The sequence below is a fragment of the Paralichthys olivaceus genome, chromosome 18 (genome assembly GCF_024713975.1).
Source record: "Paralichthys olivaceus isolate ysfri-2021 chromosome 18, ASM2471397v2, whole genome shotgun sequence".
NCBI lineage: Eukaryota > Metazoa > Chordata > Actinopteri > Pleuronectiformes > Paralichthyidae > Paralichthys > Paralichthys olivaceus.
The window spans coordinates 13,044,854-13,067,942 of record NC_091110.1 but is presented as its reverse complement, the minus strand read 5'-3'; the positions used below and the strand labels follow the sequence as shown (position 1 = coordinate 13,067,942).

Here is a 23,089-nt window from a genome sequence, read left to right as displayed (position 1 = left end):
TCTCCCCTGGTGTCTCCTCGCTTTCCCTCTGACCGGATTGGATACCGTGTCCATCCTGTGGGCGATATGTGCCTTGAATTTATGAGGCTGGCATTCATTCACCAGACTCCACACACACACACAGAAAAAAAGAAGAGAGGGCTTCCGACTGGAGAGGGTTGGTGGGGGTATGTGTCACGTGGTCCTTGACTCCAGCCAATGAGGAGTAAGTGCGCATTGCGATCCTGTGCAGGAGGATTGTTTTATTAAAGGCTCGCTGGTGATCAATGGGAGAGTGGAGCTGTCCGCGGTGCTGAAAGTTACTTCATGATGGACTGCCCTTCAGCACCGGGGACAGCTCCGCTTCCATCACCACAAACAAAAACACACGATCCTGTTGACATCCTGAGATCCTGCGTTTCTCAATGAACTCCACTTCAAGGAGGGACACAACTTTACTACTCCAGCGCAGCTCTGACTATTACCCGCAAAATACAAAAACACAACCCAGATATGGCCCCTAACAGCCCCAAGACTGAATTTGTTGCTGCTGTAACGCCGGGACGTGTGGATGATTGGGTCCCAGGCTTTGCTTTATGCCCCCGCAGCTGCTCAATCCCGGGCAGTTGGCTGGATTTCCTCGGGGTGATATAACTCTTGTGGTCCGTTAATAACGCAGCCACCAGCGGTCACATCAATCTCCGGCTGCAGGGAGTCATATAGGTTCATGCGACGGGGCCTGCATGCATGCGCGGTCACATGGTGCACGGCCAAAGGTGCAACCCTGTAAATCAGTGGATGCACCCGTGTACTGTGTGTTTCATGTGAATTCAATACATTGGGAATCGGTCAGGGATTTATGAATAGGGTTGGCTGATAAAGTTGATTTACATGTGGGAGAAGGGAGCCTCAATGTGCAGAGGTGGTGAAATGACACCTGGAGTAAGTTTTTGACTTATTACTTTTATTCGTGTTTTTATTGGACACATCAGCTCTATCAGGTGTAAAAGTACAGGTAGAGATCAATTTATTCAAAAAGCAATGATTGTGTAGTTTTTGTTGATCCTGATGGAACGAGGCTGGGCTTCACGTCCCGTGGTTGCAACCTTTTCATGACGTCGAGCCAGTTGTTTTGGTCCTCTCTGCCCAATCGGAGGCTCCTCTCACATTCTACCGGAGCCGAAATGGGTCTGTTCGTGCAGCGGCGGCTCCGTCCTCCCGTAAGCACCATAACGCCCTTCGTCGGGTGCCGTGTGGTGCCCGACTGCTGCTGCTTTAAACGGCAGCACTGACATGGAAACCCCTCTGCACCTGCACAACGATTTCTTCCCAGAGCAGCAGCAGTTCCAGCATTGTAAGTACCAGCACTACTGCGGGCGGGAGGATCGGCTCGGCAAGCAGCCGCACGACCGATGCTGCACCTGCAGTAGCTGCACCTGTGACGCGCGGAAAAGCCTCGTCTTTCGCGGGACGTCGCCGATCACTGTGGGAACTTTGAGGACACCTTCGGAGACGTCTTCCAGGCAAGGTTGCCAGTACAGCGTGTGCGAGTTCACACCTTCTAGTCATGGTAGTTCATCCAGACACCATCCTCCGCCTCCTCCTCCTCCTCCTCCTCACCATCAGCAGCAGCAGCAGCAGTGCCGCGGTCGGGGCAGCCTGGGCAGCGGCCACAAAGACAGTAACTCCTACAATGAAATAGCCATGAGCAGCTGCAGATACAACGGCGGCGTCATGCGTCCGCTGAGCAACTTGAGCTCGTCCCGCAGAAACATACACGAGTTTGATTCCGAGTCCCAGCCTCTGCAGCCCATCTCAGCCGCGGATGCATCGGACCCTCTGTCGTCCAAGCCGGAGAACAATTCCACCACCCTGATGCCTTACGCATCGGGGGACGCGGGGGGAGGCTGCGGCCACAGCGGCGGCAAATCGGGGAAGAAGAAGAACCAGAACATTGGGGAGAAGCTCGGGCACCGGAGGGCCCTGTTCGAGAAGAGGAAGCGTCTCAGCGACTATGCTTTAATCTTTGGGATGTTTGGGATCGTTGTTATGGTTATAGAGACTGAACTCTCATGGGGAGCCTATGGAAAGGTGCGTATTTTCTCGGAGCTCATGCTGTGCAGTCCAGAGTTAATTTAGTGGCATGTGACTGAGGGAGCACATAACAACTTCTGACTCAAAGTGTTAAAGAAAAGCAGGCTGTCACTAAACTACATGTAGTCACACTGCCTGTCACATGCAGGCCAAAAGGCCCTCTGCTGTCCAACTGTGAGTGGGAACCCCACAATAGAAGATGTTATGTCAGGATTTCTTGCAGAAGCTAAATTTCTTAACCACTTTTCATGTATTCTCTTCATGTGAGTCCATATTTTGTAGATGTCATGATGCTGTGTTTTGTTTGGCTTTAGTGTTATTGCTCTTTTCCAGGAGTCCCTGTATTCATTAGCTCTAAAATGCCTGATAAGCCTTTCTACAATCATCCTCCTGGGGCTGATTATCATTTACCACGCCAGAGAGATACAGGTAATGAAGCACCACTCTCATCCATTCCTCCGTCTCTACGACTCATAACATTTAATAAACACTCATATTTCTACATAGCTATTAAAGTGCAAAAAAAAACAAACAGATATTGATTTGCCAATGTAAGAAAGTGAAGTGTTGAATTGCAGATTCTCCGCAGCATGGGACAGTGTAATTGTTCAATGAATCTATCTAGCAGGAACACAGTCTTATTTTCATTTTCATTGCTCTTAAGATTGAATGTCTTGTGTTTGTTCCAGTCTAAATGAAATGGCAGTGGGGGTTGTGCTCTGTAGTCTGATCATCTTTTGATTTATAGCCACATTAATGCCTTCTTTTGCATTTTTGATAAGATTTAGAAACTCCTCACTGTGTTTAGAGGATGAATATGGATTGTCAGCCTCCCCCTGAGATGTTCAACTCTCGGACAGTTTTACGATCCTGCCTCAGAGCATTGTTGCAATACTTACAGTTCTTTCTGCTCCTCAGGCCTCGTGTCTTTGTTGGACACACTATTAATTGCACCACTTTCTGCAAGGTGGATATATGTTACCCTTTTTTAATCAAATCAGCTTCATCATGATAATGTATTTTCTCACTTTTAAACAACATGATGCTTTGTGAGCTGAATTCACTGAGTTTATCCTGTTTTCATCTTAATTCTTCACTCAAGATGTAGAAGAAGTTTTTGTGAAGCAGAAAAAACATCAAATTTGAATAAAAAATTAAAAGGTGGCCTCAGCTACAGTATATTGCCTTGTTGGTATTTTTAGGATTTGCACGTCTCAGAGAGCATCAATCATCAAAATAGCCCAACAGTAAAATGTGTTGCCCCCTTCAGATGTCTCATTGTAAACCTTTCTTTTATGAGGAATGATAGAAATGCACAGGCATCATTACCATATTTCAATGCATAACAAAAGTGTTTCCATTTTGCTTGCAGTCAGCTCCCAGTAGCCGTTTATAAATTAGAGAGCGTATACTGTAAGTTTGCATGAGAGTATCATATTCTTTCTTGCCTCCCTCGGCCTCCGCACCTTTTCCTCTAATCCCATGTAAATTATTCAGTTCATAAACTCAGCTTTTTTTATACCTCTTGCTTGTACAAACTTTCCTTGACGCTAAATAATGGAATGATTTTAGTTGTGACTAATAGATGGGAAAGGAGCATTTTTCTAATCAGAGTGGGGTTTTTTTATTTAATGACTTTTATAAGAGATTGTGTTGAATTCAGCCACATATTTATGTCCACAATAAACCACTGGAATGCTTGATTGTGCTACACACTAATGGCCACTACAACAGTACATTCTTATATTGTGACACTGAAACACAGGTGAATATATTCACTTTTAAAAAGCTCAGATCATCTTTTTTTTTACACATTCAAAATGTCTGTGAAGCCGCCTCCTCTCCTTCATCACAGGTGAGGTGAAATGCAAATTTCAGCTCTAGAATGAGCTTCCTTTCTTTCTGTTCCTTGCATTGTCAGTTGCTGCAGATTTACCACAGGAAGCTGTTCAAACCGCTTTGATCCACACTCCTCTGACAGTCACGTCAATATCCAAAACATTTTTTCATCCGAGATAGCTCCCTCCTCACAATAAAGACATTTCCTCCTCTGCTGACCTAGAAAACTTAATTTAAAGCCATTGTTTGCCTCAGAGTTGATTACCACAATAGGCTTTTCATTCTCTCCACAATAATTTATCCACAATTTATTCAAATGTGGAAAGCTTGAACACTTGAATGAATCAGAAAACATCATCACGTCACCACAGCCTCACTCACTTCCTGCTGCATCTCTCTAAAGTTGATTATAAAGTCCTTCTTCCAATTCACTAAGTCGTTTAGAACAAACTATCGGCCAGTTCCTGGAAACTGACTCTGTCTCACTATTTAACTTCCCTTCTTTGTGTTTATATTTCAACTTCCAGCACCAGCTGCTCCTTCGCTTTCCCTGCCTCAGGGGCTTTTGAGCCTGTTGTTGCTAATCTGTCATTACTTGGTTCTTACAGACTGACATATGCACACACACACACACACACACAACCACACAAGCACACTGGCTAATGACCCACACATGCACACACAAAGGTGCTGAGGTGATGTCCCTCGCAGGTTCTGTGCTTCTGCTTCTTGCTGCTGAACTCAGACTTTAAACTGATCCAGAATGTTTGAAAAATGTGATGTGACATGACGTGAAAATGTGATTCGACACACATTTCATTTGACTTTGAAGGCTGATGTGGTAAATTTAAAGACCAGAACATCGCTTCAAAACTTAAAATATACTATAACCTGCAGGTAATTTGATTTATAACCCAAATTCAAGTCACTGCCATAAAAAACAGAGAAAAGAAGCAAATTCAAACTAACTAAATCCTCAGAGGAGCTTAAACAAGTAAGAGTTTTATATTAAACAATCAAAAGAATAGTTGTCAATTCATTTTCTGTTGATTGACTAATCAATTAATGGACAAGTTGTTTAATCTTTTCTCTTCGTTAAACCCTTCCTGTCTGGTAAACACTGTTTCAAGCTGCATGCCCCTCAGTTCATAACATCCGTCATGAGTCCGAGTGATGTCAGCTGATGAGTAATTGAAGCTGTTTTTAACTAAAGAGCCTCAAACATCAATATGTTTTCATTGGGGATTAATCTACTGGTTATTTTCAATCCAATCAATCCAAAGAAAAATATTTTGTTTAAGTAAATGTTGTGAGTAAATGCTGAGAAATGCACATTATAATTGCCCAGAGCTCAAAGTGACAACTTAAAACCTCAGATTTAATCCATTATCAGACAAGTTGCAGATTAATTTTCTAATAACTGACTCCTCACAAGTCATGAAATAGAAATATCAAATGGTTGAACATGAAATATAAACTTAAGTAAAGTGGAGTTCTTTTACTGAATTTTTATTAGATGATACACCTCTTAAACATTTAAATACTTGTAGGTAGATGCTGTTTGGAGGATTTTTTCCTCTCTAGTCGAGGGTTTAAGAAGGAGGATATCACACCTTGTACAGACTGTAAACCCCTGAGGTAAATTGTGATTTGTGAATATGGGCAATACAAATACATTTTGATTGATTGATATATTCCTCCACTGATTTTTTTTTTTTTTACATTGAATTTCACTTCACTAAACACGAATCCAATGACTCCATATTTTATCTTATCACCTGGATGCACCGTTGCACCATCCTCTGAGTTATTCAGTATAAAGTAGCTTGTTTGTGAACCCCCCACTATGTTTTTTTTAAGGCACTTAAGAGTTGTTTCCAAAGTGCTCTCCTCCATGTGGGAAGTTTTGCCCCTGCAGTGAAATAGATTATGCATGCACATCCATGTGTACTCACAGATGCCTGTCAGATGCACTGTCGAGGCATGAGTCAAGATGATGAAATATTTCCCCAGCACTCCGGGCCCCTTACAACTGATTTACTTGTCAAACTCACTAAAGTCTGCCCTCTCATTTTTCTGGGCTATAACAACAGAACGTTTTTCTCCTCAGAGTGACTGAAGACTCCAAAGGTCAGGTCAGACGCGATAGATGTCAGACACAAGCTGTCGTTTGAATTGTTAAGGGATCTTTTGTGCCACGATGGCAGTGATGGGTGACCCAGAGACAAATGCGTCAACACAGACAGACAGCGCTTTCATGATTTCCTAAAATGTCCTTAAATGAGTATCAACATCCACAATCAAGACACTAATTAAAGCGATACTTTACACCGAACACCCTCTTATCAAAGGTTGGTGATGCCCTGCCACCAGTGACCGCTCATGGGTGGGAATCTCAAATCTATGTTGAAACCCCAAAACCACCACATCGTCCAGTCTGCAGAGATGTCCCCCATCCTCCCCTGCCCCCGGCTGTCTTCACACTCACACACACACACACACACACACACACACACACACCATTTGAACCACCGGCCTCCTGTGCCAGTTGTTCAAATGTAGTCTTTATCGGAAGCCTTCACTTAATTTCGGTCACGAAAGTGTGTGCTGATACCGGATCCAGACGATCTAGATAACTTCACTCAATCGAGCTAATTGGTTTTTGTATGCGTGTGTTTATGATGTCTTTGTGTTTTAATGGGGGAGAGATGTCAGTGTCTTAGCCCCGCCTCCCAGCATTGCAGTACGCTTCAGCCACTTTAATGTTTAATCCTCCTTCAGATTTGTTCAGAGGTCTGAGGCACATTTCTCTTTATGCGTCTTGAAATGTTATCAGACTGCTCTAGTCCCTGTAATGTCGTCTGTTGACAGCTGGCGATCCGGCCAAGGAGTTTTCAGACTTTTTAGATTTGGTAGAGTTCGCTGCGTTGGCAGGCAGGAACTTTTGAGTGGAAACTGAGAGGTTAGAGTCAGGCGCTCCTTCCTGACCTTGTTTTCTCATTGTTAGAGTCTGAGAGGAGCTTTGAGCTGGAAGCATCTTTCTGCTCTCACTGCTTAGATGGTTGATGAGTTCACCTTTTTTTTTCGACGGAAACTGACATTTTCAAAGTTTTCTCCTCTTCTCACATCAAAGGTTGTTTTGCTTGGGGGGGCATTTGTGTTCAGGCCATGACTCTGTTGCTGTGCGTTGTGACGACCGTTCTGCAGAGATTCCTCAGACTAATGCAAAATGCTTTGGGCGCTACTCTGTCTTTGATGTGTACTTTTGTGATAAAATCATCGCTGAGGTTTCACACTTGCACAGTATTACATTTAACAATCTGCAGAAAAGATAAAATAACAACACACTGCTCCAAAGTGTGCCAGTGAATCCTGCCAAAGCCAAACTTGGCGGTGCGCATCAGACCGCCCCTGGGTGGTGTGTTTGTGTCAGAGATATGGTGTAACTGCAGGAGACACTCTGCATTCCTCACAGTGAAATCTGTCCTCTACCCGAGACTCCAGATTGGAGTCAGATAACCACCACTGGCTGGTGACCTCAGCGTTTTCACTGAACATGCAGGCTTTCAAGGGCAGACACACTCAGCCTCCCCAAGAGCTGAGAATCTTAAAGATTATTTATTGATGGCATTTAGTAAATTGTGCTCGGCGCGTGGCTTTAAACATGCAGATGACTTTAGTTTATTACCTTGTGCGTCTTGGCAGCAATAGCAATGGTCAAAAGAAAGATTTATACGAGGCTTTTCTTTGGCTCGGAGAGGTTTCACTCTGCCTGAAGAGAAGAAACTATTCAAGCAAAGTGAAATGCAATTTCACAAACAAAAGCAGACAAAATCTGCAACAGCTTCAGATTTACTCAGCAAAGTGGCCTCTTACAGGCTCACTTTGATATCATAAATAAAGCATTGCATTAATGTCTAATTGCGTTGAACCTCTCAACCTATTTCACTAATGAGATTGAGCGATTTCATTCTCAGTGACAAGATATATGCTCCCATCTCCACATTACACAGATTAAATATTGAGCTGGACTCCATTAGTTATATTGAGCATGGTGAAACCAGTAACCAACCCTGCTAACGTCGCAGGTGAGCTCCTCGGAGGCCGTACGGTATAGATGTGGGACGGCGGCGGGCGGGGGGGAAGACCTCAGGAGAGATTCAGCCGCGTTATCTCTCACCCTGACGTGAGCGAAACTTTCACATGATGAGCAAATGTCGTGCGCTCCTGCTGATAAGACTGTATATACATCAAAAAATAAGCTGGATGCCAAAGACTGTGACAAGTGGATTTGTCCTCATTTAGAAGTGATTACCAGGATGTTTGCTCTCTGAGATGTGTTGCACGGTGCAGGAGTTTATTGTGTGTGCTCATGTTCTGATGTTGTCACTGCGTGGATACAGAGGAGAACTGTTTCTAGTTTCTGGACTGTTTAAATGGTTAAGTTTTAGGGGTGAGGTGAGGACATGTCCCCATGTGTGCTGAGTCACAAATATGTCTGAGCATGGCCACGTAATAAATCATGGGTTATAAAAGGCCACATGAGAAGCATAAAGGAAAAAAGAACTTCAAGGGTAAAATAATATACTATTAGTTCTCAATTTCCTTTATCTGTACCTGATCAGGCAGATAAGTTTTGATTTATTTTACCTCAGTTTGGTTTTAACCACCTCTGTTTTTTGTTTTAACTTTTCCAGAGCACAAGGGCTCTGGAAAGACACAATATGCCTGTAGCTGAACGTTTCAAATGTGAAATGTGGTTGTGTGGCTTTAGGATTATGATAATAGGATTATTTAGGATAATAGTTACATCACAGCTCTCGGGTGATTTAGCATGAACTATAAAGAAATTCATGTTCCCAAGAGGATGAGGCTCTCTTTGCTGATCCCCTGACGTTTCCTCTGTAGCGCTACTGTTAGGTTGACCCCTCAGATGAAACTCCACTCAGGCTACAGCAGAAATATCGGAGACAAATCTGTTAGTTTATTGTCTATTAGAGAGCAGAATTACTCCAACACTACTAAACTTGATGGAAGGATGTGATATGGGTCAAGGAGGAACCTATTACATTTTGGTGGGGTTCTGTATCTGGGACATGTCCAGGATGTTCTTTTTCACTTTCTCTAACATTGCGAGGTGCATTTTGTTTAATTCCCAGGGAATAATTAATGGATCTTGATTGAAAAAAGGCACGTTTAGAGGACTGATACTAATCAGAGTGTTTAATTTGGTTCAGCTTGATTGAATTTACGGGGACTAATGGGCCTGGGTGGCAGTATGTGCTCAACTATGTGCGATTACACATAAGTTTGGTGTTGCTCACCTCAGCTTTTGTTCTTTAGCTTTTCCTGAGTTCTGCACAAGGACATCTATGTCTGGGAAAAAAACACAATACCGAATATTCTTGCTCTCTGGCTCTTGTGGCTTCAGGAATATTACAGCTCTTGGACGAGTTCCCATGAAATGTAAAGATATTCATGTTCCCCAGAGGATCAAGCTCAGATCCCCTCATACTTTAGCTGCATATAGTGAAATCTGCTGTGACATTTATGTTTGTTGCAATTTAGATGAACTGACCCTTTAATGGACAGCTCCCATTATACTGTAATCATTATTTTCTTCATAATTTGCTTGACACTGGTTAATTAAAGATGAGATTTTCTAAAATCATCCTCTTACTTTGTCTGTTTTTTTTTTACCTGTCTTTATTATTTATCTACAGTTTCTAGGTTATTTATATATAGTTTGAAAAATCTGCCTTATATGTTTGACCCAACCCCCTGAACATGATTTATTGATTTACTAAACTAGAATAAAGCAGAATTATAATTTAACAGAGTATCACATAAGCCTGTTTCTGATTATGTTACTCTACTGTTTTGTGTCGATATAAAAAGAATCTCAGATATCAAAGACTTCAATCGTTGTTAAACGTGTGTTAAGCTGTCAGTAATTTGGCTCGATTAAAAAAAAAAAAAAGCTTTTACTTGCAGTGTTTAAATTATTCGTCAGCCTCCTGTAACTAATTTAAAAGTTTCCTGGCTCGTCAGCTGTCTGTTTTAATTTCCTGACTCTGCAGTGTCTGTCTCTGACACGGTCTAAACCGCACAGTTTAATGTTTTTCCACCAGAGACGCTCTCTCCTCCACCTCTCCGTCATAACTGCTGCTTCTGCTGCTAGCATGGAATATTTGATGCTCTGAGGTAAAGGGCCCTTGAGTATTGTATTTCAGGTCATCCATTACCATAATTGCTTTTACCCACCAAGTAGGCTTTCCTTATGCAACCCAGACGCTTAAATGTTTAATTACATTGTTTTGAGGTAACAAACTTTGTAACTGCTTTTGACAGGACGCGTTTGTTGTTTAAAATGTAAGATAAAACGCCAATTGTGCTGTGTGCAAACAATAGATTTAGTCGCGTTCAGAGGCCCAACTCTGTAAGTAAGAAACCGCAGCAGAGTGCAGCCCCAGCTTGCGTTTCCATGTCTACATTACACTCTGTTGGAAAGCTGAACAAGACGAGCTGTGGTTAGAGTTACACACTTCTCTGACAGATGTCAGTGTGTTAAAGGAGCTCGGTGTCGCTCATTTGATATGAACAACTGCCCCTGAAATTTTAATTCATGTGTCTTTCGGTGTTTGGGGGAAACTGATTGTGGCTTTTGAATGAATATAAATGAGGCTTTTGTGGGGCAGGGGTGCTGTTTGTTCGGGGACATGTGTTCACTGTTGTTGCTGCTGCTGCTAAGTGCCAGCTTGTTGAGAGTTGATGTTTCTTGTGCAGTAGCTGTTGGGCATATAATTGGCTCAGAAGCTCTAATGAGCGCACAGTGTTTGCTGTTGTGTGTCCAGTGAAGTTAGAGCTGTCGGACTGTAGCATGTGGAGCGTTCATGTATGTGAGAAAAGTGGCAGCACAGCGTTATTGATTTTTTTTTTTCTGCCGCTGACTTTGTCCTTGATTTGGACATGTTTCTCTTCAATGCGAGAAATATGACTTTTCCATTTTTATGTAACATATCGAGGCTAAATTTACAATCTGGGTCACAGATCCCATTAGCCCTCCAGGATTGGGATGTTTTTTTTTTTTTACTGCTATGATGAGAAATCTCAAATAAAAGTAAATGGAGAATAGTTGGCAAGATGCCGAGTCGTGATGTGCGCCTCCAGCATTTTATTTCTCATGAAATCAAAACTGCTCTTTGACTGATAAATCAACATATGCAGCATATTTAGATTTAGAAGGCTGAGGGTCTTTATTTGGGTGAAGAGGAGGTAAAGGGTGGTGCAGTGATCCGCTTCACAGCAAAAAGGTTCCTGGTTCGAATCCCAAATCCAAATAATTGTCATTGTGAATGCTTGTTTGTCTCTATTTGTTGTCCCTGCAATACTCTGGTGATCTGTCCAGCGCATACCACGCTTCTCGGCCAATGTCAGCGTGACCCTCAAAGAAGGATGGATGGATGTGGCTTAAAATTTATATTTGCCTTTTTTTAAGTCCTGGGTTATTAATATTTGGTTTGAATTCTGCCTCACAGAAAACAACTTTCTCCATTAAAACCTCAATTTAAGCTTAATATCTTAATGGAACGTTCATTTTATACAGACCCAAATTAAGTTAGACTTTGAATCCCAATTTTCAAAATTAATAAAAACATAATAAATAAATGATGGCTCTTTTTTACCATGTATTCCAGCTGCTCTCTATTTTTGAACCAGGAGCTACACAAATGGATATTGCCACCGTTACTAAATAAGTCAAAGGGGCAAAGGTGAGCAGCTTCAGGTCCATAATATTCTTTGCTTCATCCATTAGTAAAGCAGGGTGGGTGGTGCTGAAACTGCATTAGTATGTTGTAGGTTAATAATATGTAACTTCGCCACGTGGTGCAGAATATAGTGACGGCAACTGCTGGTTAATGGAAAAATTTCACAATCTTTACAGAGATAATGTTCAATCTAAAGTTTGTCGAAATATACATGTTGGTCCAAAATATAAAGCAATACAGAGGCTGGTTGTTTGCTCCATGTGGCAAGTCTGCTCCTTCAGTAAATCCTGCAAGACAAGAAAGAAAGATATAAATCTTGGGCATCAAAAATTTAAAGACGCCCTTTTGCTCTCAATACTTTACTCAAAGAGAACAAATACATAACTCAATCCCATTTCCTATCCACTCCTAGCCCCTAGAAACTTCTGTCCAACTTTAAATGCATATTGAAGTCTCTCTCATGCAATGCAATGCAGGCAGGTATATGTGCAGATATACACATATACCTGCCTGCATTGGACAAATGGACAAACCTGAGCCCGGTGTTGTTCACAAGGAGGCTTGAAAACATCATGCGTGCAGATTTTCTTCACAGGACATCATATAATTCTTTACCAAGCGTATGAGGGAGGTTTTGTGGCTAAATGTAATCAGGTGCAGCGTTTCTTTCCTCTCCGTTAGAGAGACTTCTGCTCTCACGGCAAAAAGAAGAAGAAAAAAAAAAAGCAGCCACCAGGAAACCTCGCTTGAATTTGCTGACAGCAACATTTTGTGAAATATCTACTGCCAGTGGTGATGGTCTGTACACAGGCAGAGGACCTCGAGGTGATTGAGTGGAGAGAACAGGAGCAGCTGTGGAGGGAAATCAGTGGTGGGATGTCAGAGAGAGGAAATATTTGACAAATGCAGGGGGAAGCTAATACAGTTTGATAGTATTTAATCTGCAACTGGTAAATATAGAGCGTTAGATTGAGATTCAGCCATGAGCAGTGATCAGGGATCAGTGAGAATGAGCTGCTGATGGTGGTCGTGGCCTCAGCCCGTTAGTTCAGGGTGAATACACCCAGCAGTGAATCTTCTGGCTGAAGATGACTGTGTATTGGATTGAAAGTGATGAAGAGGAGGGAGGGGAAGAGCGAGAGGGAGCAGCAGCAGAGGTGACTATGTGAGGAAGCTACTGTGTATGACAGAGGACACGGTGCAGAAGAGTGATGAGGGGGTGTTGAAATCCACCCGCGCTGAAATCCCCCGTGAGATGAGTTACCTTCTGGTCAGGATGGCCAGGTGATTGGAAGCTAATGCAAATGTGGAGGCGGCAGATGTTCGTCTTTACGACACTTTGAAGTTAAAAATGCTTCTGAGTGCTGAGACTTTTTTAATTCAGGTGGTGTGAATGTAGTTAGAGAAACAGAGTGAGGGGGAAATTTGTGAATGTGAAACAAGACTATTTAGTCAAGATTCATTTTTGATATTAATTAGATAAATTTTCAGCTATTTTGAATTAGACTCCATTATTATAAAGTCTATTTAGTTTGATAGTAAAAAGTGAAAATATGTATCAAAACAACTCCTCATAGCCCAAGATGACATCTTCATAAGGGTTGTTTTGTCAAATGAAAATTGCCTTCTATAAAGACAAGCGGCAAATCCTCCTGTTTTTACAATTTTTTCTTTTAAAATATTTTATTCTTATGATGATTAACTAGGAATTAATTTATCGATTCAAATCCTTGTGCTCCATCAATTTCACAAAATTATTAAAATAACTGGTTGGAAAGGAACATATGAATTTAACCTACAATAATAATTGCCAGTAACTGTATGATTTTAGGATTTTTAATTGTTTTAAATAACAAATTCATCGTTTAATCTATATAGTGAAATTTCAATAAGCCAGCTCAAGTTTGAATTACTTTTTACTTTCGTACTCTTACTATGAAAACATAGGAGTTACTGGTCCCTCTAGGTAGGAAAACCATCTGAACTCTTATAAAATACAGTGATATTCTTTGGAGAATTTATTCCATAAAAACACCGGTGTGATATTTCAGTCTTATAACCTTCATCAGATAACCTTCAACACTATACATCATCGGTCATTTTTGGCCTTGAAAAAGCGTTTGTCCTGCCCTTATCATATCAGTTATTTATTATATATGTGGCGAAGGTCTTTATAAAAATGTGACTCAAGAATGTGAGTTAATGACTCCAGGCGATTTGTGACTTATTGTTTAATGGGTTTAATGATTTTCTGTAGCGTGCTGTGTCACCATGATGAAAATGTTAGCCTGCTTCTACCCTCCATCAGCCTCACAGTGCCCTTTCCTTGCAGTTATTTATGGTGGACAACGCAGCTGATGACTGGAGGATAGCCATGACGTATGAGCGCATCTTCTTCATCTGCCTGGAGATCCTGGTGTGCGCCATCCACCCTATCCCAGGGAACTACACCTTCACCTGGACCGCACGCCTGGCCTACTCCTACGTGCCATCCAAGACTGATGCGGACGTGGACATCATCTTGTCCATACCCATGTTCCTGCGGCTGTACCTCATCGCCCGTGTCATGCTGCTGCACAGCAAGCTCTTCACGGACGCTTCATCCCGCAGCATCGGTGCACTCAACAAGATTAACTTTAACACACGCTTCGTGATGAAGACCCTCATGACCATCTGTCCTGGCACTGTGCTGCTGGTCTTCACCATCTCGCTGTGGATCATTGCTGCATGGACTGTCAGAGCTTGCGAGAGGTGCCTGGATCTGTTTCTCACGTTATGCTGTGCTGCTCGGCATGAAACATAGATAAGGCATAAAAATAGATGATGTACACACTCCTGAATTCTTTCTATGTCTGAGCATTAAGATAAAAAGGTTTACACATGCTGCAGGAAAAGATTAAAGCCCCATTGTTTTATGTCTTTTTATGTCTTATGCACATTGGATTCAATCTTTATTCAAACTTTTTTAATGTAAGAAGTATAGGAGAAGCTGGAGTGCATCCGTTTCTGCAGGTACATGTATGTTGGCCAACCTATTGCATTTATTATTTATTACAGGTACCATGACAACCAGGACATAACCAGCAACTTTCTAGGAGCCATGTGGTTGATCTCAATCACGTTTCTTACCATTGGATATGGGGATATGGTCCCAAACACATACTGTGGGAAAGGAGTCTGCCTCCTGACTGGCATCATGGTGAGAAACTCAGACTGAGTGCTTCAGGGTTTGAATTTTTCTTTTTGCTGACAGACTGACAGGAGGCTTGATCACCTTTGTGACTAATGTGTTGTTAATGTTTGAAGACGTGAAAAATTGCTGACAAATGGAAAATGAAATGAGTGAAAATCCACGTTGTACATTTGCTCGGGTCAATTCTTGTTACTTCACAGGGTGCTGGCTGCACTGCTCTGGTGGTCGCTGTGGTGGCAAAGAAACTGGAATTAACCAAAGCTGAAAAACACGTCCACAATTTTATGATGGATACCCAGCTAACAAAAAGAGTAGGTGAACACTCCATGCTCGGTAATCTCAGACATCACAGATGTGTCCCACGGCTGCGTTCTTGACCCAAGTCTCTTCTTCTGTTACCTTAGGTGAAAAACACAGCTGCGAATGTTCTCAGGGAGACGTGGCTCATCTACAAGAACACTAAACTGGTGAGGAAGATGGACCACGCCAGAGTCAGGAAGCACCAGAGGAAATTTCTCCAAGCCATTCACCAGTAGGTACCCTCCCCCCGGCTATTAACCGACCTCCGCCACTCGCGCTGGTTTCAAACCTTCTTCCCCTGCAGTGTGTTTGTATGACTCACCAATGCAGCACAAAGCTGAAATCTGAATTGTTTGACACCTGTAGCAAAAAATATGTGCTTATACTGTTGAAAGATGTTGTTGCATCATGACCATGTTTGAGCTGACGTGACTAACTTTGAATTTGCAGATGTGGTAAAGAGTTGGCCTCTTTATTCAGCATCATAGGGAATGCTAAAATATGCGAGGAGCTAAATCCATGTTAATATTAATCACTGATACACTAGAAATTCTTGTGATTCTCTTCTTTCCTCAGTATGGAGACATGCTTAACGTGTGTAAAATGGCTTTTTCTTTGAATGAGGGTTACTGTCTCCCAGCAGCTTCAGTTTTACAGAAGTACTGAAAAGAAAAACCAATTTAATCTATCTCAAGTTACGACATTCACAGCAGTATGATATTGATCTTTCTCTCCTTCTCCCTCTCTCTCACCTTTTGCTGTCAGATCAGCTCTTGCGTGTCTCTTTCGCTGTGAGTCAGATGTCAGGCTGACCTCAGGGCCGATACATCTGGGTTTCTACTTTTCTAGCTGTTGGTCGGACACTTACCTGTCAGCCAGTCTTTTAGCAGGTCCCCAATGACCCCCTGAGTGCTACCTAACTCCAAAACAGTATTGATTTTAGTCTCACCTCACGCTTGTTTTCCTTCAACCTACAGGGCTCACATGCACGTCTAATCTGTGGCAGGTTTCCTGCAGTAAAGCTCTAGATGCACAGTGACTTTGTTATTAAACCAAAAGAAAATGTCCCCATTTTTGTATGTTTGTTTGGTTTTGTGGTTTTCTGTACATATATGGGTTGTACATATATATGTGGTCTCTAGTGTACAACTTTGATTTGCTCATGAATCTTTTGAACAGACATTTATGTTTTACAGACATTAAGATGTTAGCTTACGATTAAGAGAAGCACACAAACTGTCTGCTGCATCCAAATTTGTGTCGTTTAAATGCCTTTTGTCATGGTTGCTTTGTCGTGTCATTTTGTCCTTGCTGCCGCATTTTGGCGATTTGCAGCGGTGGTGACAGCGCGTCATGTCCACCTCCTGTTCTCTAGGACAGCCTAGAAATGGAAATCCCTCTGAGCTCAAGTTAAATCTATGAAGAACTAGATTTGATGAAAAAAAGGCACGTCCTGTTCTGTGTGCAAGGACGACGACTCTGCATGGTGCCCACATGCTCCTGTCACAGCCCTATGTGACACGGATTTTTCTTTTGCTTGTGAGGAATTGTGCTTCATAGGGCTTATCTGATAGATGTAGGTCTTGTGTGCAGCCTGTGTTATAAAACCCTGGACAGGACAGGAAGTTGCGAGCAGCAAGTGGATGGTCAGATGAGGCCTACGGCTCTCCTTGACCCATCATGAGGCAATAGCAAACATCAAATCAGATTATATTCTGACACGTTTCTTATGGTCAAAGCGGCAAGACAGTCAAAAGATGTGAAGTGAAGAATGTAAATAGGTGATGTGAGGCTCTGTGTGTGTAGACGGATGTTTACACATGTTTATGAGAAGGTTGCACTGTGATAACCAGCACTTGTGTGGGTGAGACAAAGTAATATGACTTAGTGAGCTTAGCTGCAGCCACGAGAAGCACAAACACAGGGAGATAATGGGCCGGTCGCAGGAAGAACTCCAGGAAAAATTGTTGCTGGCGTTCAGAGGTGAGGGGACAGCGTTAGAGACGAGGGTCACAGCAGCCAGACTTGAGCTTGAAGAGATTTCTACCATCTGAATATGTGATCTGATGTTGTAATAATTCATTTGTCTACTTCATGTTTCCTTTTTTTTCCTGTTTGTGTCTACACAATGCAATAGAGCTCGAAAGTAAGTCTTCGCCTCACATGTATAGATATAGACCTGTTGTGTGCATGCCAACGAGAGCTTGTCCTTGAACCCAATAATGTGACCAAAAATTACACTCCCTCATTTGATAAGTGAAATTCATGCCACTTAAAAAAGTAGTATTCTGCAATGATACGACGCAATCATGATGTTTCCAGATTAATTCATTTAAGATGCAACAAAGTTTTTTTTTATGAGACGACGAGTAACATGTTAATCTGATAAAAACACTAGAATCTCACATTCACTCTCATACATGCTGCAATCAAACAACTTTAAATAACCAGCACCAACACCTCTCACGCCTTTTTATTGAGTAGACCAATGCCTCGCTTTTCAAACACGCCCACAGATGCATATTAAGTGAATTTCAATTATCGGTGATGGAGGGTGTTTTTCTTTCCATTTCTGCATGGATGTGATGAGAATTTGATCTTTAATCAGAAAGCCACTGATTAAACTCCAACCAACTGTGCTTTCACGTACCGAAGGATGACGACTAGAGCTCTACAGGAGACAGACCTGCAGTATAGCACAAGTACATGATTTACAACTATCCCTCAAGTCATGTTCTACAACTTTAGCGGTCATGCTCATGCAGATAAGGGCTCAGGGTCGTCTTTCGGCGTGTGGAACCATTGTTACGCCTGTTTACTACATTTGCAGCCGCATTTCCTCCATTTCTCTGTTGGATGACACAGTAGCGAAGACGCTGATCCGGTGTTATCACAGCTTGTAAACAGCATAATAATGAAGGACATGGAGCTGTCATGCATCTCTGCGCTAAGAGGAATTTTGCAGAATTAGTGACAGATACAGCTGAAGCACTCCTGAGGTTATCTGGATGGTGCAATTTACCACACCACAGGCGAGACGTTGCAGTGTGTTTTAGGCCATGACAGCCGTTAAGTCAAGCGACTCAGTGAGTAGAGTTTAACTATCCTCTGCCCCTTGGGAGTGCTGTCCCTTCCCATCCACAAGGTTAAAGTGGGGAATAACAGGGAAGAAGCAGGAGAGTGAGTGCTTGTTAGCGCCGAGATCAGTGGATTGAAACAGGAAAGTGACCTGAGAGGAAGGTCAGCGTAAAGCCTCCGAGCAATCCCGCTTGTGCCCGAGAGGCTGCGACTGTAACCAACAGCGTGAAGCTGTCACAGCGGGGACAAGGGGGGATGCAGAATGTTCACCCTGTCCATAACACTGAGGAAGAATTAGCATTTCCTTCCCTGGTGAGGTAAAAGGAGGTCATGACAAAGAAAGCAAGACGTGGGGGTAGTAAATATGGCACAGCACTAACTGAGATTGCCATAACAGATTTAGTGAGGTAGTGAAAAGCTTAGCGTTGCTGTTTTTCCCCTGATGAATAGCGAGCAGATTTAGAGCGTCTATTCAAAAGCACAACTGCCCACGAGGAGTGATTGACCGAGGGACTGAGACTCACAGAACATAAAAGACAGAGCATGATGGGCCTTTCTCCGTCTGACCTCCAGCTGCCCTCTGCTTTGACCCCATTCGACAGCTATCGGTCATCCAACTGTGAAATGTATAATTCTAACAGGTCTCACATCAACTCCAAAAACCATTTTACACTGAATATCTATAATCTCCCATCATTTTAGATCGAGTGCCTCCTCCTTTTTTTCTGTCATTCAACTGATTAATTGATATTTTGCTATAGCATTCTGCACTTGTCTCCAGAGTCGGCTCTGTATGAAGCATCTCGGACCTCAGTTGTCAGGACATGTTCCCTTGCCTGTAGTTTTCTGTTAGCGCCTCCTGTGGCACCCTCTGTTGGTCTAACCCGTCATCTTCGCTCCACATCTGCCTGTCATCAGGAGACTGAGAAATGATCCTGCATTGCATGAGAATGGGTGAATCTCGGCAATCAGCCGACCCACCCAGGGGCCCCTCGAATCCCCCCCGTGCTCATCATTACTGTAACACGACCTAATGATCACCCCACACTGCATTACTGGCTCAGTTAGTCATGGAGTTTTATTATTAGTTTTAGTGTTTTCTAAAAATCTGAAATATTTGCAACCCTGCCACCATGCTGATATTTTTTATTTTGTGCCCAATGTCATTTATTGTAATGTGTGGGTGATTCAAGGAGGGAAAAAAATCTCTACTCTTTTGAAACCATTTGTGGTTGATGCTCTACACAATATGCACAGTTGCTGTTTTTTAGCCCCCGAGAGAATAAGTGAAACAGGCTTTAGAAGCCTAATTAAACAGATGTTAATTATTTAAACATGTTGTATGGACTATTTTATGCAAAAGTTAGGAGTAGGATTTTTGGCTGATGAAAAATAATAAGTGAGGAGGGGGTGTATTGCATATTATCATTTTATCTCACACCTGAACAGCTACTTAGAAAAATTACGTCCTTTATGACTCTTTATTAAACAAGCTTTGATTAAAGGGATAAGTGACCTTGTGATTTTTCTCACTGACGTCACATTTGTTTAATGTTTGTACTGGAAAGTCTCAGAGAGAAAATGGTTCATTAAAAAGTGTTTGATATCTGTTGATAAAATATTCATTAACTTTAGAAAAAGGTGAAAAGTTGATTTAACCACTCTGAGTACTTTACAGATGCTCAAGCCTTTTTTGGGTGTTTTATAATCGGACATGCAGCTATTGCGCTTCATAAATGCAATTTACAGTAGATAGGTGAGCTGATATGACTTCTCCTCATTCCTTTAGGTTATGTATACGTTGAGTAAGATGTAGAGCTCATTCTCCCTCCAGTGGCAGCTCCCCCTGCTCCTTCTCCTCCTCCGTGGTCTCCTTTCCACTTGCATGCAGCTCAACCAATCAGACTGACCCCTGCAATCCCTGCATTCTCTATACACACATCTTGTGCATGTCCTGGGAGTGTCCTCCATGTGTATGCCTTTGTGTGTGCACAAATTCTTTCAAAAAAGCAAAGTGTAAAATAAAACCTCTGATAGCGTTAATTCATTGGGTTCTGAATGGTCTTGTGTTCAGATTGAGAAGTGTTAAAATGGAGCAACGCAAGCTGAATGACCAAGCAAACTCTCTAGTGGACCTTGCTAAGGTAAGCTAGACTAACCATCAGTCTACTGCTGCACTGTGCACGAGGACAGACAAACTATCCTGACAAGCTTCTTTCCTGTGTGTGTTCAATGCATGCTGGTTCACCCGCTTAACTAGCTGTGCTTTCTACTATAATCAAAGTCTACAGGTGTCAAATAAACAGACAGGCTTTCCAAAAGGTGTTAGAAATAAATCTGTGTGATGATTCTGTGGTTGCACTGCACTCACCTCAGCTTTGGATCCTTTTGGTGTGAAATAACAACATCATTTTTATTCTACAGTTAAAATTACTATCCCCAGGACATGTTGCCCTGAAAATTACCAAATGAGAAGAAAATCTTTTGTTTGCGAGAGAAAAAAAAGACCCAGTGCAGTTTTTCCTCTTAATACATTCTCCGATATTTGTCTCCAGATGCACTAAACAGAAGTTGACAAACCTTAGGGAAAGACCAGGCAGTGCGCCAGCCTGACACAGCAGAAACAGTAACCTGGGAAGGGAGACACACTGTGATGTGATGATTCAGCCAGAATTACAGGCAGAGAAAGAAGGAGAGAAAGGAGGAGAGGGGAGACGGGCAGGGGGCTTTGACATTCACAAGTACACCACATCCAAACTGGATTCAGGCCAGCGTGTCATGAAAGGTATTAGTTAATATTGCCCAGTCGCCTTGTGCTGTAAAACAGTGGCGAGAGGCAGAGGATGTGACATTAGATGAGGTGGCGTGCGGCCCAGTGCCACTCAGCTGGCTCTGTAATCGCTGTTGTGAGAGTCTGAAGCCATGAGAGGGCAGTGTAGCCTCAGTCACCTCCTGCTCTCACTGGGAAGATGGAGCTAAATGGAGTCGAACATATCACTGGCAGCTGCACCGCCACTGCAGTGCAATGTAAAAATGTTCTGGCGTGGCCCCCGCCTTTCGGAGGCTGGAAGAAAACCTCATGCCCCACCCCACAATATGAATCCGTTATTAACAATGACAGGAGAAGCAGCTAATTCAAAAATGATCCAAGTTAGATTTTAGTGAAAAAAAGGACAACGTTACATTCCGTTTAGTTTCCCGCCATATTTCTCCCCTGGTCACTCGTGTAAGTTCAGTGGTGCAGGATTTGGTTGAATGTTGTTTCTCTCCACAGATTTTTCTTCTCTTTCACCTTTCGGGATAAACTTCATGTCCTAAAATTGAAACAGTCTCCTCCACTCTCCTTTCCTCTTTCCCCTCCTCCTTATAGGTTGATAATGTCTATCATTGGTTTTATTGGAGGGTTGAAGTGGATCATCATATATTCTTGCTCCATCAGTTGTATCCTCTGTTTGTTTCCTCAGTGTACAGGATCTTTTTTCATGTTCTATATTGTTTAGATTCATGATTTACAGATGAGGCCTTGGTTTGATTTATCCCAGTGCTACATGTAGACCTTTGCCTGGTTTCTATAGAGCTCATAAGAAATAAAAATACCATAAATATTTTTGATGACCAGCCATACTGTTGTTACCATCTGAGGTAGACTATTGTGACACAATGTTATCTGCTCCTGTAGAAGCCAGGAACCTGTATGATAACAACTGTATTCTCAGAAAAACATGTTTTATTTGCAATGTCAAGGCAAAAATGCTCGTGGAGCTCGCTGTTAGCATAGAAATGTCGGCTACTATCAGTATTACACTAGGTTACTATACTATACATTATATGAAATGTTATATACATACATAAAAAAACAAACGACAGTATATTGTAACACTACAACAAGGTGAAATTCAAGATGAAGCACTGGATGTTGTTGGAAAGTGATCATTCACATAGATTTATGGATGCATAGTTCTTTCACTCTTTTTTCCTTCGCTCCTTTTTATGATCATGGTCGTTTTATATATCTCGTAGCTGGTCGTTCTGGTTCTTGCCTAAAACTCTTTTTCTGACAGCTTATTGGAGAAAATGAATAGGAAATCTACTACCAGAACTGATCACTGCTCATAGTAAGAATAAAACATCCATATAATCATGTATTATTTGTTCATACATGGCCGCTTTAAATGCTGAATTCCATTTCTAATCCACCGAACAATCTTCACAGAAACAAAGGATTAGATTAACTGTCAGGTTGAGCTGCGTCGGTGCAACTTTAGCACTCACTGATTCACATAAACAACCCATCCCATTATTCACACCTTAAATCAGAGCAGGACAAGGTAAGTGATGGATTACAGCGTCGCCTCTGCGCCGTGAGGGTATATTAGTCCTCCACTGAATAATACCTAAGAGACCGCCCCTCAACCGCAACACTCCTCATCCTGTATGTGACATAGATTTCTGTGTGATGTTGGCTATTTTGGAAAGCTGAGCTTTGGAAGTTACAAAACTGCAGCTACGGTGTGTTTGTTAAAGGACTGTGAGCAGATGGTTCATGAATCAAAACAGTAAAATAGTGTCCTGCAACGTCAGCAGGCACCTTGGCCGTCTGCGCCAGGCCTGCGTCATAGAAACATGAACTCTTGTGACATGTTCAATTATTAGCAAACAGAAAATGTGCTGGTTCTCATCCTAAAATAAAAAATAAAAACGTATCCCGATGGTCCTCCGTACCTTTTGAAACCTCTAACCAACTTTTTTTGCTTTCATCCAGAAGTGGATGACAAATGACAGTCACTGGGAAACAGATAACAAAGATTCAATGACTTTATTAGTCCCACAATGGGGA

At 42.2% G+C, this 23,089-nt stretch overlaps 1 protein-coding gene across 17 annotated transcripts in view; it reads left to right on the top strand.

Annotated features, from left to right (window-relative positions):
* kcnn2 (potassium calcium-activated channel subfamily N member 2) overlaps positions 1-23,089 on the top strand; it is a 31,189-nt gene that overhangs the window by 4,816 nt on the left and 3,284 nt on the right. For 8 of the 17 annotated variants that reach the window (XM_069514025.1, XM_069514023.1, XM_069514026.1 and 5 more), the window contains 6 exons: positions 2,407-2,502; positions 14,014-14,432; positions 14,739-14,880; positions 15,075-15,185; positions 15,279-15,406; positions 20,327-20,396. In XM_069514025.1, coding sequence (XP_069370126.1) covers positions 2,407-2,502; positions 14,014-14,432; positions 14,739-14,880; positions 15,075-15,185; positions 15,279-15,406; positions 20,327-20,396 — 966 coding nt within the window. The other 9 variants (XM_069514024.1, XM_069514027.1, XM_069514033.1 and 6 more) reach the window with 6 other exon arrangements.